General features: G+C 46.7%; 1 protein-coding gene across 1 annotated transcript in view; it reads right to left on the reverse strand.

Annotated features, from left to right (window-relative positions):
• The window catches only part of LOC125947450 (uncharacterized), a 273,425-nt gene that overhangs the window by 13,193 nt on the left and 241,289 nt on the right, over positions 1-18,943 (reverse strand). Inside the window, exon 5 of the mRNA XM_049672196.1 lies at positions 14,388-14,485. Within this exon, the coding sequence (XP_049528153.1) occupies positions 14,388-14,485 (98 nt within the window). The remainder of the gene's footprint in view (positions 1-14,387; positions 14,486-18,943) is intronic.

An 18,943-nucleotide genomic window follows, 5' to 3' on the forward strand; every position in this document is an offset into this window, starting at 1 on the left:
ACTCTAGAGCGGGTAATTCGTCAGAAAGAACATCGCCCCAAGTTCGCAGAGCCACGCGCTCGAATAAAATTTGTACAAGGACAGGTACCGTCAAATCGAGATAGCAAACGAGATAAGGAGGAATACATGATAACGAAAGAGATGATAGCAGGAGCAGTGACGTCCAGCCGAGAGCGGTTCTTAAGAGCTAAAAGCTTTGTCAATCCGGCTTAATCAGCTCTCGAAACATACGCAAGCTCGGGAACAATTAAGGAGAGGTCGTGATAACGGAAACGGGGATGTTTCTACAAGTGGGCACCTAGCGGACGCCATCTCGGCGCCGTAAAATCAATTGACGAGAAAGAGAGTAGTCAGCACTCGCGTTAAGCTCGCAAGACAGACGCCAATGAAATAAGATGAAATTTATATAGTGGATAATTCGAATCCACGCAGATCCTCTGCACTACTTGTACATGGTTGTCGATCAATTCGAGGCAAGAAAAAAAATTGGAGGACGCTTAAGCTTCGCCTTTAAGAGTAGAACGTGGTAGCGTTATCGGGACCCGTTCGCATCGCATCGTTCGCATACAGCAAGTAGGCTTCATTCACTGAAATACTGAACGCGGGAAAGCCAGCTTACAAAGACCAAGCTTACACCGATCTCCTTAAAGTCGGCTTCACTTTTAAACTGAAATGCATTGCTGGAAAGCCGTTTTTCCAGGGGCAATATAAGCGGTCTTATATTAAAATGTGAAGGACCTAGCACCTTTTTTATTATTTTATAATTGTTTGCTATTGCCCCGACGCGCGCAGGTCCGGTAGAAATGCTGGAAAAGGGGTTTGTGTTTGAGTTTCCTCGTGGCAGAATTAGGTTTTCTCGTACATTCAAATCACAATCCGACGCCGATTGGTAAACAATCCGACGGCGAATCCGACGGCGAATCCGACGCCGAATGGTAAAGTCGTATTTTACCATTTTCTGACGGATTTCACTGTGAGAAATTCAATTTTTGTTCACCAAAACCTTGCACCACGTGGAGGGCCTGCGAGGTCGATGTGGTTGGATGATTTTCTCCGCCACCCGCGATCACACGCCGGTTGGCGACGCTGGATTTTCTGCGATATGGGGCCTTAAAAGCTATCGCGTTAAAAAAATGAAAATCAAGAGAAGGTGGGCGAAAACAAAAGTGTTGAAATCTCAATCAAGTGGTCACACGTTCAGCAAGCAGAGAAAGAAAGGAGCAATTGAAGCCAGATAACTTCGCTTTACCGAGGTCAGTTTCACGAGCAGATTCGTGAAGGCTGCAACGAGCCAAGTTTCGGTTACTAATGACGGTCTCGATCAAGCGGATGGCTGCTGTTTCAGGTTTCCGTAGAAGTAAAGGAAGAGACGCAAAACCAGACAAAAGGATATCGACGGCTCTTTCCTCCTAGCCCAAACCGTAGCAACGTTTCTTTCGTTCGTTTCATTTTTCTAGCTTTTATTTTTCTCACTTGTTCGTTTTCCAGTTGGAAAACTTCCCGCTCCGCTGTCCAAGGAACGGAAGCATTCACGAACTTGATACCTGAACCATAAATCTTCCACTTCGTTAGAGAGAAGCGGAAACTTTTCTCGAGCTCGCAACATTGACTCTCATCAAAGCGAACTTTCTATCGCTGGTAGAGAGTTTAGGAGCGTGGATATATGGAGCCCGCTTCTTCTCAGTTTCCAGTTTCTCGGTGGCTCAACTCGGACAAAAACAAATGACCTCTTCGAAGAAGCAAAGACGCGAGATAAAAAAATAACACAAAAGTAACGAGGGAGCGAAGAGTGCGAAAGGCCCAGTTTTCAGGATTGGATTGTTAAGCGATTGTTGAAGGAGTGATTAATGATCCTGGACACAGGAGAACGCTTAAGCGAGGAGTGGGCCCCTACTTGTTGCCGCCTTCTTGACGTTTATTGCCGTTTTGATGACAGCCCTGGAAACAACTCAATATTGGGGTCGAAACCGGCGGAGAAAATTGCGTTCGGTGCACGTTTACGTTGAGATTGCCGCGGTGCGCATGTATGTACTGTCAGAACGATAGCTTACCAGAGCATTGAAGGTAATAACATCGGTAAAGGTGACTTTTACCATTTCACCAGCGCAGCGCGTGTATCGAAGTCCGAGGGCTGAAATCACGAAGCTTTTAGTTAGTATATACATGAACTGTTTTCAATTGGTTGACCGCCATCACTAAGAATGTGCCTAACATCACGATTGCTAACGCCTGTTCTTGCGAACATTTCTAACGTAAGAACCTCTTTGTGAATGTTGGCCCAGATTCTCCTTCGAGAAATTTGTGCAGGTTTGATTTGAAATTGTGGTTTATCGCTCGAAAAGCGCATAGCTTGCTGACAAAATGGCTAGGCATAACGCGGCAAGACTAGTCGAATTTGCAGAAATTTTCCAACGAGCCACCATGCTATAAACATCACGCACTGAGTAACAATTAATAGTGAATGGTGAAGTGTGCACCCAACTGTAAAGAGTGAATGACTGTAAAGGGTGTAAACAGTTCATTCTTGGTACGGGCTAAAGAGAGAGAGAGAAAGTCATAAGGGAAAGGCAGGAAGGTTAACCAAGTTGATCCCGGTAGGCTACCCTGCAGTGGGGAAGGGGGAAAAGGGATTGAAAGAGGAGAAGGAAGAGAAGAGGCTAAAAATCTAAACCTCATAAAGCTCCTGCGTCTGCAGCGGATGCCTGCCATATACTTTGGATGTGTCCTGGGACAAAGACAGTCCACGAAAGTGTACTTGGATTTGCGAAATTAAAAAGTGACCAACCTGAAGACTATTATGGACAACACATGCTATAAGTCGCTGTTGCAGTATCTGCATGAAATGGGCCTTCATGCTTATATTTCTTTCCTCATGCTTTTATTTCCTCTATTCCCTCCTCCTGAAAGAGTAGGCACTGGGCAGATGTTGTGTCCTTCTCGGTGGCAGTTGTCAGCTTGCTCCCTCCCTATTTCCTTCGTGTCCTTGTGTTGAATGTGTACAAACAAAATAATAATAATAATAATAATAATAATAATAATAATAATAATAATAATAATAATAATAATAATAATAATAATAATAATAATAATAATAATAATAATAATAATAATAATAATAATTAATTTAATGCTAAAGTTATGCCGCGTGGCAACCCAATCGAATAATATTTAAAAATAAAAAAGGTCTTCAATCTCAATTTTTCGAAACTCCCCGCAGGTCCCATGTTTCAAAACCTGGAATGTGATTGGCGAGTGGTGTCTGGGAATCTGCCGTCGGTGGCGTCACCCATGGAGAAGGAAACTAACTTTAAAATGCCACTGTTCTATTACAACAACGAAATAAGATATCGGCAAGCACTGTTGGCAAAACCAAATAAAGAGTTTAAATCAGCCCCTTCTTTTACGTCTGGTCAGTAATTTCAAGCACTTTATACCAGGCGATGGGCGAAGACGAGTTTCCGTGTTCCCCATTGGCGGTGCGTCATTCAGCTAAGCCCTCACTGAAAGGCACTAGAAGGTACTATAGAGCCCGCACGAAGGTTTAAGCTGTGTTTCAGTACTGGTATGATTGAAGAGCTCTGCTTTCAAGCGCATGTAGACTTTCACTTTCATGATATTTCCTGCATGTCATAAGAGAGAGAAACGAAGAGGGAAATGTAGAAAAGTTAACCAAGGACGCTCCCGCTTGGTTGGCTACCCTACACCTGAGAAGAGGGAAATGGAAGAATAGATAAGAAGGACAAGTTTTCGTAGAATTTATTTGCTCATTCAGTTTCCTTGCCTCTTAACAAGCTCAGTCGGTAAACTGTCAATACTTAGGCTATATGAACAGTGGACTTTCTCTTCTCCTCGTCACCCTTTCCTAACCTTTTCCCCTTCCCCCAGTGCAGGTTAGCCAAGTGGGCGCAGTCCTGGTTAACCTCCCTGCCTTTCATTTATCCCTTTCATTTATCAAATGCCGGTAGTAACCTAAGTTTTCTTTCTGAGGAACCGTTGGGTCTCTTTTGCAGTTACGCTACCTTCAGGCGGCCTCCACTTTTCTTTCACGACCACTCAGCGTCATTTGGTCTCGTAGGAAGGAAAAAAAGAAAAATACAAACTTTTCTCGCAGAGGCAGGTTTCTCGTTTGCGGCAAAGTTCGCACCTCACTCCTATCTAATAAGAAATTGAAATGGACTTCCTCGCTTGCTTGAGACTGGAAGTTGGCGCTGAACGGAGATGTACCGTTTGTACCGCTTATTCATATTTCAAACATGCTCGTTGTATACCAGCGGATGACTCCAAGCAAGTCTGCAGCAGTAGGAGTGGGCATGTGTAGGTGTTGCAGTTCGCGGTGAAAGGTCATTTGTCATGCTGTAATTAGGCAAAGCATTGAATCAACTGCGTCTTTATCTCCCTGTTCGCATGTCTTCAACTTTGCAAAAGTCCGCTGACGTTGTCGAATACTACTGTAACTGCGTAGCAGTTCGGCTTCATATGAGGTCGAATATTCCTAACGACCTCCCGCACTACACTGGAACGCCACTGCTAAATGGTAAATAAATAGACGTAGTTGTTGTGGGCAAGTGCGACGAGCTTCTTGCCTGAATAACGAAGGAATTATGACGACTTGAATAACGATCGCCTTTTAGAATATCTTAGTAATTTAGCGTACCGCTGTTGCCACGTTAGGTTGCAGACAGATCGTTCAGACATGATTTCACGGCGTGCGTGGCATTACGAAAGTCGGAACCGATAACAGAAGCATTGCTTGAGTAAATGGCGTCTGCTCTAAATAGGTATATCCGCTGGTTATAACGCCTCACTTATTTAGCATTCTCAGTCGTGCACATCACTCTATAGGTATAGCTTCTTGACACGTGTGCTTTAAAAATTTCACGCTGCAGCTGGAGACCCGCACTCCCGATTCGGGCAACCGCAGTTCGCTCGTCTGCCTAAATGAGCGAGCGTCCGCCGCTTTGGTGCTTATCGCTTCGAAGTTAACTAACCAGGCACTGACTATACAACGCATACGGGCTCGAAAACACGCCTGTCGCCGGTGGTTCTGCGATGCGGGGGAGTCCTTGTGTCGCTTCGCGCGGAGGACGCTGTCAACCGAAATAGCAGGGCTTGCGCGGCGCGCGCTGACAGAAGCCAAGGCTAACAAAGCGGCCGGCGCATCCTCCTTTGCATGCGGCGATCTCGGCCTCAACAGAGCATGCGTGGGGCCCGCTCAACTCTCTTCGACGCCGCCTCGAAAACAGCGAACGCAGGGATTGTGGCGCTGCCGGGGTCTTCAAGGCCCTCGATGCCGGAGAAGCCCAGTTTCAACGCGTCGGTGGTGTTAGCGGAGTGTTGCTTCCGTTTTGACGCCAGGCGTCTCTAATATATTTGCACAGTTACAACGTATGGGGCCGCAGACAAGTGGTGGAAAGGGTTAGCAGGCGTTAGCCCAGGGTGGACGCTGCGTATTCACAAATGAGCTTTGAATATACCAGCTTGTTTTTTGCTGCAAAACAGTTTTTCTAACAAACGCCACCACAAAATTTGACTTGTAACTTATATAATACTGTTGAATAATTATATCATTATTCAGCCATCTAGCGTACTCATTAAGCAACCAGAGAAGACTGCGCAGTCATGAGGAACCTAATGAGCGTTCAGGCCGTTTCACGGAGAGTTGAATGTGTGATAGGGATATGACGGCAGAGTTACACCCTAGCTCGCTGTTCTATAGATGTCAGGCAACGAAATGTTGCTGAGAGCTCATGCGTTATGTTTTTATCGCCCTGTGGAAGCGTTTCCTTCAAATGTGCAAGTGATAAGCGAATGTAACGCACACGGCATTGCCTTCAACAAAATCACCGGCCTTCCCCTGTCGAGAAAATCGGGGTAAGCGTAGCTTGCCGTGTGTGTATCTGACCTTCCTGGTGATTTTCTTTCTTTTTTTTCTGTCTTTCTTTTTCTCGTTCTTCGTTCTTCTCTCTCTTTATTTCTCTTTCTCTCTTTCTTTTTGTCCCTGGTATGTGCCATTTAACTTGGACCCTTTCTGCACTATCACCAGGATCGGCCCACTTTTCAGCGTGACACCACCACCACCGAGGACACTTGTGAGCCTATAAAGCTTCGCTTAAAATGTAATAGCGTCCTACGAGATTCCATGACTGCCTGTGAGAAGCTCTCCTGCACTATTTCACATTCACCTGCTCACCAGGGGTGCGCGAATTGCGGTAGCCCTGAGGTATGAGATTAAAAAAAAAAAAAATCACCAGCCCTTCCCCTGTCGAGAAAATGGGGGTAAGTGAAGCTTGTCGTGTGTGTATCTGACCTTCGTAGTGATTTTCTTTCTCTCTCTCTCTCTCTATCTCTCTCTCTCTCTCTCTCTCTCTATATATATATATATATATATATATATATATATATATATATATATATATATATATATATATGACGCGAGCAGGAGGTTGCGGACGTAGAACAACATGGTCGCCCGAACACTGCCTTTATTCTTCATCTTCCTCCTTCACCACTAATGCACCGTGCCGTCTTTGTGTGGTTCGTTACATATATATATATATATATATATATATATATATATATATATATATATATACATATATATATATATCTTTTTCTCTCTCTTTCTTTCTTTCTTTCTTCCTCTCTCTCTTTTATTTTTGTCCCTGCTATGTGCCATTGAGCTTGGACCCTTTCTGCACTATCGCCAGGATCGGCGAACTTTTCAGCGTGGCGCCAAGACCTAGCGCCGGCTTTTGTTTTTTCACTAGCGTCGTTGCATATGGATGTATATGAGTGTATATACAGTAAATATTCACGTGAGAAACATAAAAATGCATCTCAAGTCACACTATACAGGAACTATTCACGTGAGAAACATAAAAATGCATCTCAAGTCACACAACACCACAAAAGTAGAATAATCACATCATAAAATGTCATTATTATAAAGCCTGAAAGAGCGAGATGTCACCACGGGAAAGTACAGGTTCAGGTGTCACAAACCCTGTAGGCACACTACAGATGCACAAGTCACTTTATGTATTCAAGCCTACATGTAGGGGAATACGCGAAAACTGCGAGAACTGCGAAAACTGAATACTCTGCGAAAACTTCATACAACACGATAACGCTGTCATCCGTCGTCACACAAAATGTTAAGACGAGTTCAATGGGCTGCTTTCCGTGAGAGCTTAAAGGCATTTACTCCCATGACAAAGATGGGGGAGTAATGAATAGCCTATCCGGAAAGATTCGTACATGTGACCCCTTCTTCCCTTATATACATATACATGTATATATGGACAAGAAGTAGGGAATCGGCGGCTCGATATTTTTTTGTTAATCACGACCTTACAACCGGCAATGAAGCCAAGGGACATATACATAACAGTAACAGAAAAATGCACAACAGTACACAACCGAAAGGCCCCCGACGTAGCGCACACCCAAAAGGAAGTCGAACCAACTATGTGGGGATAATAGAGGCAGGGAAGACAATGTCGGCTCTGTGTGCCCCCGCACCAAGGCTGGAAGGACGCGACGCGCTGCAGAGAAGTTCGTCGCAGCGCTGTATATCGTTGTTCACTGGGGCCTCGGCGTGGCTTCCGCGAAGCTCGCTCTACCCAACCACCCACGAGTCGGTGACATCTGAGACAACTCCAGATAGAAGCTCCGGCAACGAGGGCGGCAACGGGGATGGCCGCTTTGTTCCGGAGGTTGATTTCACACGCTGTCTAGATTTATTTGTGGACCCAGGCGGAGACGTGGCGAGCGAAGGATACAGTGTGTCAAGGCGTCGTGTTACCGGCGTCGAACAAAAGGTACTAAGCCGACGACGGAATGAGCTGGAAGCCGGGCGAATGGGAAGATCGGATAACGGGAAAGTAAGAGGAAAAGTTGTGCGGAAGTTGTAAGACCCAATAAATACGAGACAAGATAGGAACTCAGTATCTAAAGAGTAGAAGGGATGAGGAGGCCGTGGATGAATAGGAAGATGGAGCGGGAGAGCTTTCATCGGGCAAGCGCCATTATAGATGACGTCGTTGGATGTAAATATTTGAAAGAGGCGAAACTTTCAGGGTTTCTTTGGAGCTGTTTTCTATTTTATTAGTATATAACCCCCCCTCCCCCCCCCCCCCCCCGTCCACAATGTGGAAATAACACTAGCACAGCAGTCGTAATTATTCCAAAAGATTAGAACTCTTTCTGTTTGAGTAGGTACATCTTAAGCCGCGTAGCGACTTAAGGCGTAGTGTCCTAAGCTTTGGATATATGGGCGGAAACAGCGTGCATGCTTTAGTTTTTACATGCTCCCGTTGTCGGCAACCTTAAAGAGAATGAGCGAAAATCCAGAGCCGTTATCAGGACACTCAAGACGGGAATTGGCGTGAGATCGAAACGAGAACCTGCGAGAACATCCAGGCGAGAGCAAACCGAGATCACCCGGGCAACCAGTTAAAACAAGTAAATGCAGTCTCTGGCCCCCAACACCTTGTACAGGACCGCATTACATGCGCTAGTTAATGCCCAAACAAGTTATAAAAAAATATGGCTTTCCATTTCTTACTAATGTTTGTTCACAATACCACTCAAGCTGTAACTTCTTGTACGCTGAACTTTAATTTATAATTTCCAATAGCGACGTTCAAAAGGCAGATACAGTCCACCATACACTTTATTGTCATCTTTTGGCGCTGAGACAGGGTTGCCTGTGCTCTTTTCAAAGCCAGTGGTCCGTGAGTCCCGCGGCACGGGTTTTGAGCCGCCTCCTTCGAGAGATGGCGCCACGCTGCCTGGCCAGGCCGCCGGCGCCGGCGCGTCGCGGAAGGCTGTTTGGCCGAGACGTGACTTGCAACGAGGTTCAGTTCAAAACAGATTCATTTCGGCTCAGTAAGCTCATTGCCTGCGTCGGGGCAACAATGTGCTTTGCCGTAGCCATTTCATGCTTGCATCTACTCTCGATTTCTTAATAGCCAGCAATTTTTCCCCCTTTCTTTTTTTATTCTGCCTTACTAATGAGACTGTGGCGGGGCTGCCGTCTCCCGCAGGTCAGAGCGCGCTAGATGACAAGGCGGACAATTGAAGTGTGGAGATTAGAATTATTACTAAAATGCAATTTCCAGAACCCACTTACTCTTCGACCAGTCCCTCGTAGTGCGTAAACATAATTACTGTGGAACAAGAACACAATCCAGCCAGCGGCTGAGACAGGTGGTACACCGAGGCCGTTCAGCCACTTATTTAATAAATATGGCCACGGTCGCCTGCACCTTCACAGGACAAACACAATTCTCGTATTGACTGTCGCTCGCCCGCTTCGGTTGTTGCCCGGCCATAGTATTTCCTGTGGGGAATTTGGACTGAACTGAGTGTTAACTAGCGAATTAAGTTGAGTGCACACTTCATTTACTCCGCATACAAACTGGAAAACTTACCTATCCTAGAAGCAGCATGCGATAACTTGACAAGTGTATTCAAAACTAAATCGCAAATGAACAGATTACGCATTAGCGTAAAATACAAGTTGAACACTAAGGACCCGGGTTTGTGAATGTGACGTGACATGAGCGTCTTGAAGACAAGCGCTGGAACTTCGATTAGCTCTGCGGGAACGTACGTGAATAGGAAATGGATTGCTGAGGTCGAAGGTGAACTTCGGTAAAGCACCGTCTGAAGGACATTCGAATGTGCCGAAAAGAGAAAGACTCGTTTCGATGCACGCAATTAGTAACTAATGAAGATGCACGACTCAAGTAGGCAGGTATGCTTGCTGCGGACATCAAATGAATATTTCATAACTATAGCTACATCATGAGCGGCTCAAATAAACCCCTGCCTGCAACGTTTGCAAAACTAAGCAGCGCCTGGTTTTGCGCTCTCACGCTACTCTAACTACGTTCGAAGCAGCTTGCATTTCCAACCCACCGCCTTATGGCATCTTCACCGCCCCCCTCTTTTTCATCACTCGTCAACGTTTCTAGGAACGACGTTACCATCACTTACTCGTGCACGTGGCTTCTTCATTAGGAAGCCAACAACACCTCGAACCGTCTACGCGCTGCCACGGCGCACCTTGTGAGGTGCGGCTGGTTTCGGCCAATTTATCATCGTGACAAGCCTTCTGTTTTTCAAGCACGCCAGACTGCTGGCAGGTGAGAGCGCACCTGTGGATGAACGTTCGTTCGTGATAGTTACGGCGGTTACGGCGTTGGATGTCCTAATGTTCAGCGTGGTGCATGGTGCCGCTTAACACCTGTTCCTCATACTGACTAAGAGCGTTTTGCAAGTCTGTTTGCCTTGCTGGTCTAAAACACATGCTCTCTCCGTCCCGAGGAAATGCATGCTAGTTCGGGAGAACAGCTGGCGACTTGCAGCAGGTCCGCAACCAAAGGGCAGTTAAGGGCAGTTGTGAGCATTTAACGGTTATTTGCACGCCCCTTATCTCGGCTCCCCCCCCCCCCCCCCCCCCTTCTCCTCACTTTTTTTTCCATCCTGCTTAGTGTGCGCACTAGATATGTATGGTCGGCTGCAGTCTTTCATAATGGGAAACGCAAACTAGTACCACTTACGTAAGAGGCGTAGTTACAGGAAATACCTAAGGCAACGAGCTATTTCATGTAACTGCATATTTCTGTAATAGTGACGGACGAGCTTTGGGATGAGTGTGACTCCCCATTTTCTCATTTCTTCCATTTCTTTAAACTTTAAATGTTTCTGTGACTCCTAACACATTGCTGTTTCTCTTTGCAAAAAACAAAAAAAAAAAAAAAAAAACAAGAACAAAAAAAAAACAAAAAAAAACAAATCGCTGCTGACTTAGCCTTGACATGTCGGGTAGTAAAAGACGTCTCCGCTATAGCATCGGGCTGGTGCATGCACCGCATGCACCGCAGTGACAGAAGGCGACTTGCAGTTATATACCGCCATGTACTCGCACACGTGTGTAATTTTTCTTTTTTTTTCACATTTCTTCTGACACATGCTACAACCAAGCCATGTATCTCAGTGCCGGCAGTTTTATAGCACGCACTGCGGCATTGTAAGGGGAACTGAGCGCAAACATGGGTTGCCTAACAGCAGCCTCGGCACACATGTAAGCAAAAGTAGAAAAAAAAGAGCAAGTTCCCCATCTGTTTCTCCGAAAAGCGAGAATTGCGCTGGTTGTTTACGACCCACTGTTCGCTTCGCGTTGACATCTCGTCTTCGGGTGACGCAAGCGCGAGCGCAGTTCAAGAGAACGGCTACAGCTCTAGATCGACGATACGCCCAAGGAACCGGTCTGAGACAAAAAACCGCCGACGTGCCGGTCCTGTTAGTTGAACCTCTACGGACGTCCGGACAGATTGCCCCCTGTCACCGTTACACGACGCGCCCGTCCCCGGATTTTACGATGCACAGACCCAGTTCAATCTAAGGCGTCAAAACCACTTTATTTACTGCCACTCCCACCCATCACACCACTATTTTACAAGTTCTTGAGAAGTACCCGCCGCAATGCGGCGTCTAGGGGTCTGTAATGTTGCATGTAGTCAGGAAACAAGAAGGAAATTGGTTGTTGTTCGTCTAATGGCACGGATAAGAGAAGGTGTTGGCAACGGCTCGCACCTCGCAGCTTGATCAAGAAGGTTATATAATCATTGTGCTTATTATACTCATCGCACAACTGTTCCCGAGCAATCAAATTATTCCCCCGACCGCGACTCTTCACACAGAAAACGCCAAAGGCAGAAACTAGCGCCAACGTCGTGTAATTCTCGTGAACTAAAATCTCAGTGCGTCACTCCACGACTTTAATTTTACGAAGCGACGACAAGGCACTCGACGACAATACGCGTCTGTGCAAGCGTTCGAGTAAGGACAGCGTAACCACTGTTACTATATGTTGCGTCACCTCGCTATACGAGAGATTATACACAAGCGTGGGCCAACCTCCGGGTTCAGAGTTGTCCGCGTCGTCGGCCCCTACGCCATCATCGCACCGTCGGAGATCCTATATAGGCACGCGCCACGCACGAGCTGCCTGCTTTGCATCCCGAAATAGCGGAAGTGCTGGCACGGATTGTGCGTCTCGGTGAAACAAAACACAGGAGGCGGTACCGGTGCAGCACACACACACCCCCCTTTGGCCCCCCCCCCTCCCCCCTCTTTCTGGCCCTTCTGCAGTTCTTCTCCTGTCGGCCAACAACGGCTCGTCCTCCTTCCATCCTGTCGGGTGCGCGCAGAGCTTCCACAGACGGCCGCTGCCTGTTTCTGAGCTCAGCTAAAACTGCTTGCCTCCGTATCTGTCTCTACTTTTGCTTTGTTTTTACCTTCGTGGCCTTCGTACTTCTTATAGGGACCGTAGAGGCTTCAGAGGTGGTGTGCTTCTACGTTCCATCGCTTTCGCTTTAAAAACGTAACGGCCGTGGACTTGTTTGACAGAGAAGGGGAAGCAGGCGCGCGCTTGGACGGCGTCCAAGGAAAAGAACAACCGTGCAGCTGACATAACAGTGGCCAACAGGGTCCGAAAGACGGGGAAGATAAAAACATAAATAAACAAGGAACTATACAAGGAAACGTGACAGTTTCTTTCATTTTTTTTGTCCTGTTACTCTTAATTACGTGAGAGCAGAGTTGCAACGTGGCGAGTTCCTTTTTTGTATTGAGTGTTGAAGCTGCCGAAGGTGGGAAGGCGCGCAAGTATTGAAGAATGCCGTATCTTCTCGAGTAAGTGCCATAGTCATGCAAGGGCCGCATCCCCTATTTGGCAGCCCAAAATTGGGGGGGGTGGGGGGGGGGAAATGTTGAAGTAAATAATTATAAGACTGAAGAGAGTGTCGCAGTTCGTGTGCATAGTCTTGGATTCTGAGCCATCGGGTCTTCAGACATCGTTTTGGAAAGGTTTGGCGTCACAGTCACATCTAACGCCATGGAGCGTACTGAGGATGACTGTATTCATCAGTGTGCCACAGAACCGAATATGAGGAGCGGTGACAGCGACAGTAGGGAGGACTATCGACGGGCACCAGGTGCCTGAGATGCGTGCGAGAACTAATATGTGCATGTGTTAACAAGTAACACCGTTCGTTCTTTTTGCGCAAAGAAATCAAGAATAATACACACGGCCAGAAAAGTTAGACCGCAATGGCCCACCTCCGTGCAAGGGCTCGCCTCATCAAGATTGCGAAAAAAAAAAAAAGGTGCGGCTCTTACACGAGTATATATACGGTTTACTGGGTGCGTTGGGTTCATTAGCTTAAGTTTATAGGTTTTGATTACATTTGTGTAGACAAACTTGTGTGCATGAAACGTATGTGCATATCACCAACTGCCCATATATAATAAAAACAAAGCAGTCAACATAGAAATTATGTGCAATATTGTCTCGTCAGGAACTGAGAACTGCGCGAATGACATGATTCGTTGCGCGAATAAAACTGTTCAACCAAACTCTGTAATGCCAGTGTGACACGGGCACTTTAGTTCTGGATCGAGTTGTCAATCGCGATTGGCTCCCTTCCGCGAGCTTGCGCAAAGGAGCGAATCCTAATCGATAAAGCTGATCCTGATCGAGCTCGATCGCGATCGAAAGTGCTTGTATGACACTGGCTTTTAGAAGGCCACGCTGCAATCTAAAAGGGGCTGTACGCACACAGCTCGAAGAAGGGAATGCCTGTTTATAAACTACTAAAGGAGGAAAGTTAGTTCTTCTCCATACACACACGATAGCAGTCGCAGGTCTCGCACTATGGTCACGATAGTCGAAACTCCACGTAAACGGGCGCTTTGGTTGTGGAAAATCAGCTGCAGCGAAATGTGCCTAATAAATGACTCACACTCGGGCTGGGTTCGCTAAGCGCGACCTTTCAGTTATATAAAGCACGAACGTGTTTTCTTCATTGAGTAATAAATTCATATCTAGACCCTGAACCAATCGTTCCTGAAAAAGAACAGTTTGTGGTATGGATGTTGCGAACATGACGAAAAGTGTCAGTGACAAAGGTTATTGAATATGTGGTGCCTACACAGCAAGCTTAACGTTTCTAATAAGTCCTGAATATAGTGTTTTGTTGTAAAAAGAAAAAAGAAAAAGGGAAGCACATTCAAAAGACATAATCCAGGAGATTCGGCAAGCAGGGAGATATTGCAATAATTGAACAAGTGAGGCAACCTTTTTTGCGCCAAAATCGCAGGAGGCGACTCTGCTAATGAAAGAAAACTTCGTTACTCGGCTTGCTCTCATTAGTGTAATGAGCTGGACAGGTCACAGCTGCCATGCATAATCGTGGTTGGACAAAATTGATTACCACAGCATGACATTTACTGAACATTCACCCAGCGTGAAAGAAAGGATGGAGGGAGCGAGAGAAGAGTTTCATGCAACAATGAACTGGGTCGCAAGAACTTACGTGTACTTCGCTGTGCTTCAGTTTGTTTCTTCTTTCTTTTCGTCTGTTCGCGTTGCTGGCAGCATTTCTCTGTCTGTGCGTGGTTGTTGTCTTCTGTTCTGCAAGAACAAAGGATAGTGGCGTCTCTCTAGATGGATCCGGCTTTTAGAAAGAATTTGCGACGCGAAGGGGTTGCTTTTGCGGTGCTTCCGAACTGAGATGCGACATCTTTCTGTTAAAGAATGCTGCACACATTGTAATGAGATGCCTGAGGCAAGAATCTTATCTGAAGCAGTTACAAATGGGATATTCTGGCTAGTATCAGCGCCTGTTGTTATGGCAGAAGAGGTGGGACGACTTAAGAAAAGCTATCAAATAAAACCTAAAGGGACCAAAATAAAAGACACGGTCGATATATGGTTTAGGCCAACGATTGCTGGTTACAAAGTTTCGTTTTTTACACGTGAATCAGCAGACCGGTAGGACCCCTGTGTGCCGCTTACTGCCTAAGCACGGCGTGGAAAATAACCAGCGCACTTGGATCTGGCAAATGGCTTGGGCAGATAGAATATCTTGAATGTTTCAACAAACTTGAAGCTTTAGCGCAGCAACCATTGCAAGTGCCAAACTGTACTCGACACACATTTCTGTATTACCAACGGGCTGTTTAATGAGGAAACTACTACTTACAGGTTGATGACGATTGCTCGAGATAATCATGAAAATGTAAAAAGGAAATATATAGAAAGTGTAAAGGAAGTATAAAACAAAAATAGCAAAAATATTTTCTGCATTCCTCCTTGCCTCCCCCTTCTCTCTTTCTCACACATACGCGCACGCATGAATACGAAGGCACGCACGTGCAGACTCAGCCGTTACAGCACGCGCATACACAAGATAGAGAGCGCCAGTGAGGTTGCGATCGTATACGTATATGTATACATATACTCTGCACAATAGTGCGGGTATGAACTCAGTTGTGGCGATAAAACGACGCAAAGAGATGGAAGCAAGATGACGCATGAAAGCGAAGCGACGGAGGTGACAGCACAGCGACGCAAATGGAGTACTCGAGGGGGAGAGAGAGCAGCGCGAACGAGGCGAAAGGATCACACCTCCTTTCGGTTCCCTAACCGCACGCGTTCTTTTTTTCTCTCTCTCTTTCATTGCTTGCCACGAGCTGTTTTGCCTACAGACCGGGGTCACGGGCGCGTGGTGTTATTGACCCAGCGGCGGCAATAGCTGTCACGCCGCGCACTGCTGGTGACACTGCGGTGGCGCGAAAGGCTGTCCTCCAGATGTCGAGACCATTGCGGTCGTTAGCCCTCTTGATGAGCGAGGCGCGAAAGCAAGGAAGGCTGGAAACCAAAGAAACAAGTACAGTAGATGTAGATATGTACATATAAAATAGTAGGAAAGGAAAGAGATGATAGACAACTTGGTGTCTGCTTTCCCGAATCTACGCTGCATCTCTGCTGTTTCTGCTAGAGAAGTCAGGGGCACCTCACTTCGAGTCATGCTGGATTCATGGCGAGCGCCTGTTCTGAAGGGAACACTTGTGTTTCCTTCATTCTCGTCGTGCTTTTTTTTTTCTCTTTAAGTTTGTACTGTAGCCACCGTACTGCCACCCGTCTGACGATTAAAGAAAGAGGGAGAGAACAAAATGAAGAGATAGGCAGAAAAAGATAAGATAGGAAGAAGAAAGTTTTGCGTAGATGCGTTCGTTAAGGAAAAACTTGGAGGACGCTTAAGCTTCGCCTGTAAGAATGGAACGCGATAGCATTTAAAGATCCCTGACTACTTCTCACGCTTCCCGGCAACTGCAGATTATGTAACCGTAATGTTTGTCTGCAAACGCTGGCAGCGAATGCTATGCACGAATGCCAGCTTTCTGGTTCTTTCTTTTTTTTTTCCCCCTGCACGGTGGGACCCGCGACTGCCGCGGATGCGCTGAGGCGAGCGCCATCTGGATGGTGTTGCAAGGAACCGAGCGGGGCACGCCCCTCCCGCTAATACAGACCTCGAACGGCCGCTGGAAAAGGGATTTGCGTTTGTGTTTCCGCGTAACAGAATTATGTTTTCTCGTATATTCAAATTACAATCAGATGCTATCATGTCTATAGGTTGTGTGTAAGTCGTACTTTACAAATTATTTGACGCAGTTTACTTTGAGAAATTCAATTATTTCAGTAACGCCTATGCGCCACGCGGAGGGCCATGCGTGATTCGGGATGCGTGGTTCGGGATGATTTTTCTCTAACGGACAACGCCGGTCGACGTCGGATTTTCTACGACACGGGGCCCTCGCGTTATAAGGAGAACGACTGCCGTTTTCACGGTGGCGACACCCTTATGTGCACTTCCGTATGACAAAACGTGGGACACTCTCTATTTGGGCCCCATTGTCGACCGACCATTTTCAGGGGGTTATCACTTTGAGCGAGCATTGATTGGCTAAGCAAGCAGAAGCGAATGCGACAGAAGGAATCTATCTTCTTATGTATACTCACGTAGCAAGTTCAGCACCCGAGCGCATTGACGGGAGGCGGAAACTTATACCTTGCTTTTGTAAATTCCGAAACAGCTCCTGATTATGGCATACTATAGTAATTTCACGACTCTTGCGCGGCTTCTTACAAACCTTGACTCGCGTGCTGCTATGAATCCCCAGTAACAATACACGAGCTCTGCTGACATTTATTAGTTTTGTTAGTAAGAAGTCTCGCGTGTTTTTGAATACAGAAAACAGTTCCCTCATCCAGAATACAGTTCCTCATTACGACAGATGTTAGTGCACTGCTTCCTGTCAACCTCAAACGCACGTACGTGCTGCAGGGAATCTCGGGCACCGATACACGAGCCACGCTCTGCTAGTGTCAGGAAGGGCACGCTCAATAATTGAATATCCGTGGAACAACTGGCACAAGTTCTCTTTTTCTTGCACACCTTACTCACTCGCCGCCATTACTCCTATCTGACCGTATTTCCTCTCGCGAACTTCTACTCACGCACGCGCGCGCTCTCTGTTCAAGACGTGGCTCGCAAGCGTGATACATGCAGCGCTCGTATGTCTGTACCTCGCGGCAGGATTAATGAAAGAAACTGAAATAAAAATGAATTAAGGGTAAAGAAAGAGAGAAAGAGGGGGGGGGGTTCAAGGAGCAGGAAGGACAAGGGGAACTGCCAGATCGTGCGCGTCTCCCGGTAGCCAATAATCGCGCAATATGCGCGCCGATCGCGTCTTAATTGCCTCCTTCAGTTACACGCGGCGTGCCGGTTAATCGGGGCTTCCGATATCGCCTGCGCGTGCGCTCCAACGATGATCTGCGGATCTTGCGAAGAAAAATGGCCCCCAGGCTCCCGCACTGCGTGCTTGTTCGCGCTCTTATTGTGCGCTCGCCGGTGAATGCGTGTGCGTATTCGCGATAGCGTGGTGTCAAGAGGACGTGGCAGCGGGGTTGAGAAAGAAAAAAAAAAGAAGCCGATGTACTGCGACCCACATAGCTGTGCGGCGTAATCTGTTTGCCGCGCGACGCTGTTTTATACGAAGTATAGGCGGCGATTTCTCTTAGCGCGATCGAACTCCTTCGGTGCAAGATAAGGGCGCGATTGGCACGCCACCTGCTTATTTGGTTGCTATCGAGGAAGCGACCTCAGACAGCTCCTCACCAGACGTTGCGCAACGCAAGCGCCACGGTACACGATACAACACGATGCATATATAGGACAGTTTTCCTTTGAAGTTTGGAAAGTCACCGATTCAACCGTTTTGCGACAAGAGACACTGTCGTGCGCCAAACGGACGGGACTTGTGACGCTCACTGTCGTTAAAGAGACATTAAAGAGAAAACTATTTTAACTCTATTAGTAAATTAAATTTAAAGTAAATTCTGGGGTTTTAACGTGCCAGGACCACGATTTGATTATGAGGCACGCGTAGTGGGGGATTCCGGGTCAATTTCTTCTACCTGGGGTTCTTTAACGTGCACCCGTGCACGGCCGGTATGCACGGGCGTTTATGCAATTAGCCCTCATCGAAATGTTGCCGCCGCGGCCGGGATTTGATCCCGCGACCTCGTGCATAGCAGCTCATGCAACACCACAGCCGCTAAGCTAGCCACCGCGGCGGATATTAGTAAATTAACCTTCTATACAGTTACTTTGTTTTTATTTCCCGCCATCCTCCTTCTCCCAGGGCTTTTCTGTCACCTATGCCAATTCCTATGCACAGTAGCATGTAGGCGCCTATACGTATACGCTGGCAGAATTATCCGTATTTCAATAAAGAGCTCTCTCGATCTCAAGACAGACACTGTTAATGTAAAATCAAAAGGCTTCGTAAAACAGAAAATACGCAAAAACGAAAGACGGTGGCGCCGCCGCCGTGAAATTTCTGCACCAGGCTCGCCATGACGTCACGGATTTTGAAGACGTCTGCTCGGGCGCGGTGAAATTTTATTGATAAACATGAACTACAGTGTATTATAAAAGAATCAAAGATTGCACTTCGTAAGTTTCCGCAACTTTTATTTCGCCACAACGGCCCAAATAAAAATAAAAGTATCTTGAAATCTGTG

Source organism: Dermacentor silvarum, chromosome 8 (genome assembly GCF_013339745.2).
Source record: "Dermacentor silvarum isolate Dsil-2018 chromosome 8, BIME_Dsil_1.4, whole genome shotgun sequence".
NCBI lineage: Eukaryota > Metazoa > Arthropoda > Arachnida > Ixodida > Ixodidae > Dermacentor > Dermacentor silvarum.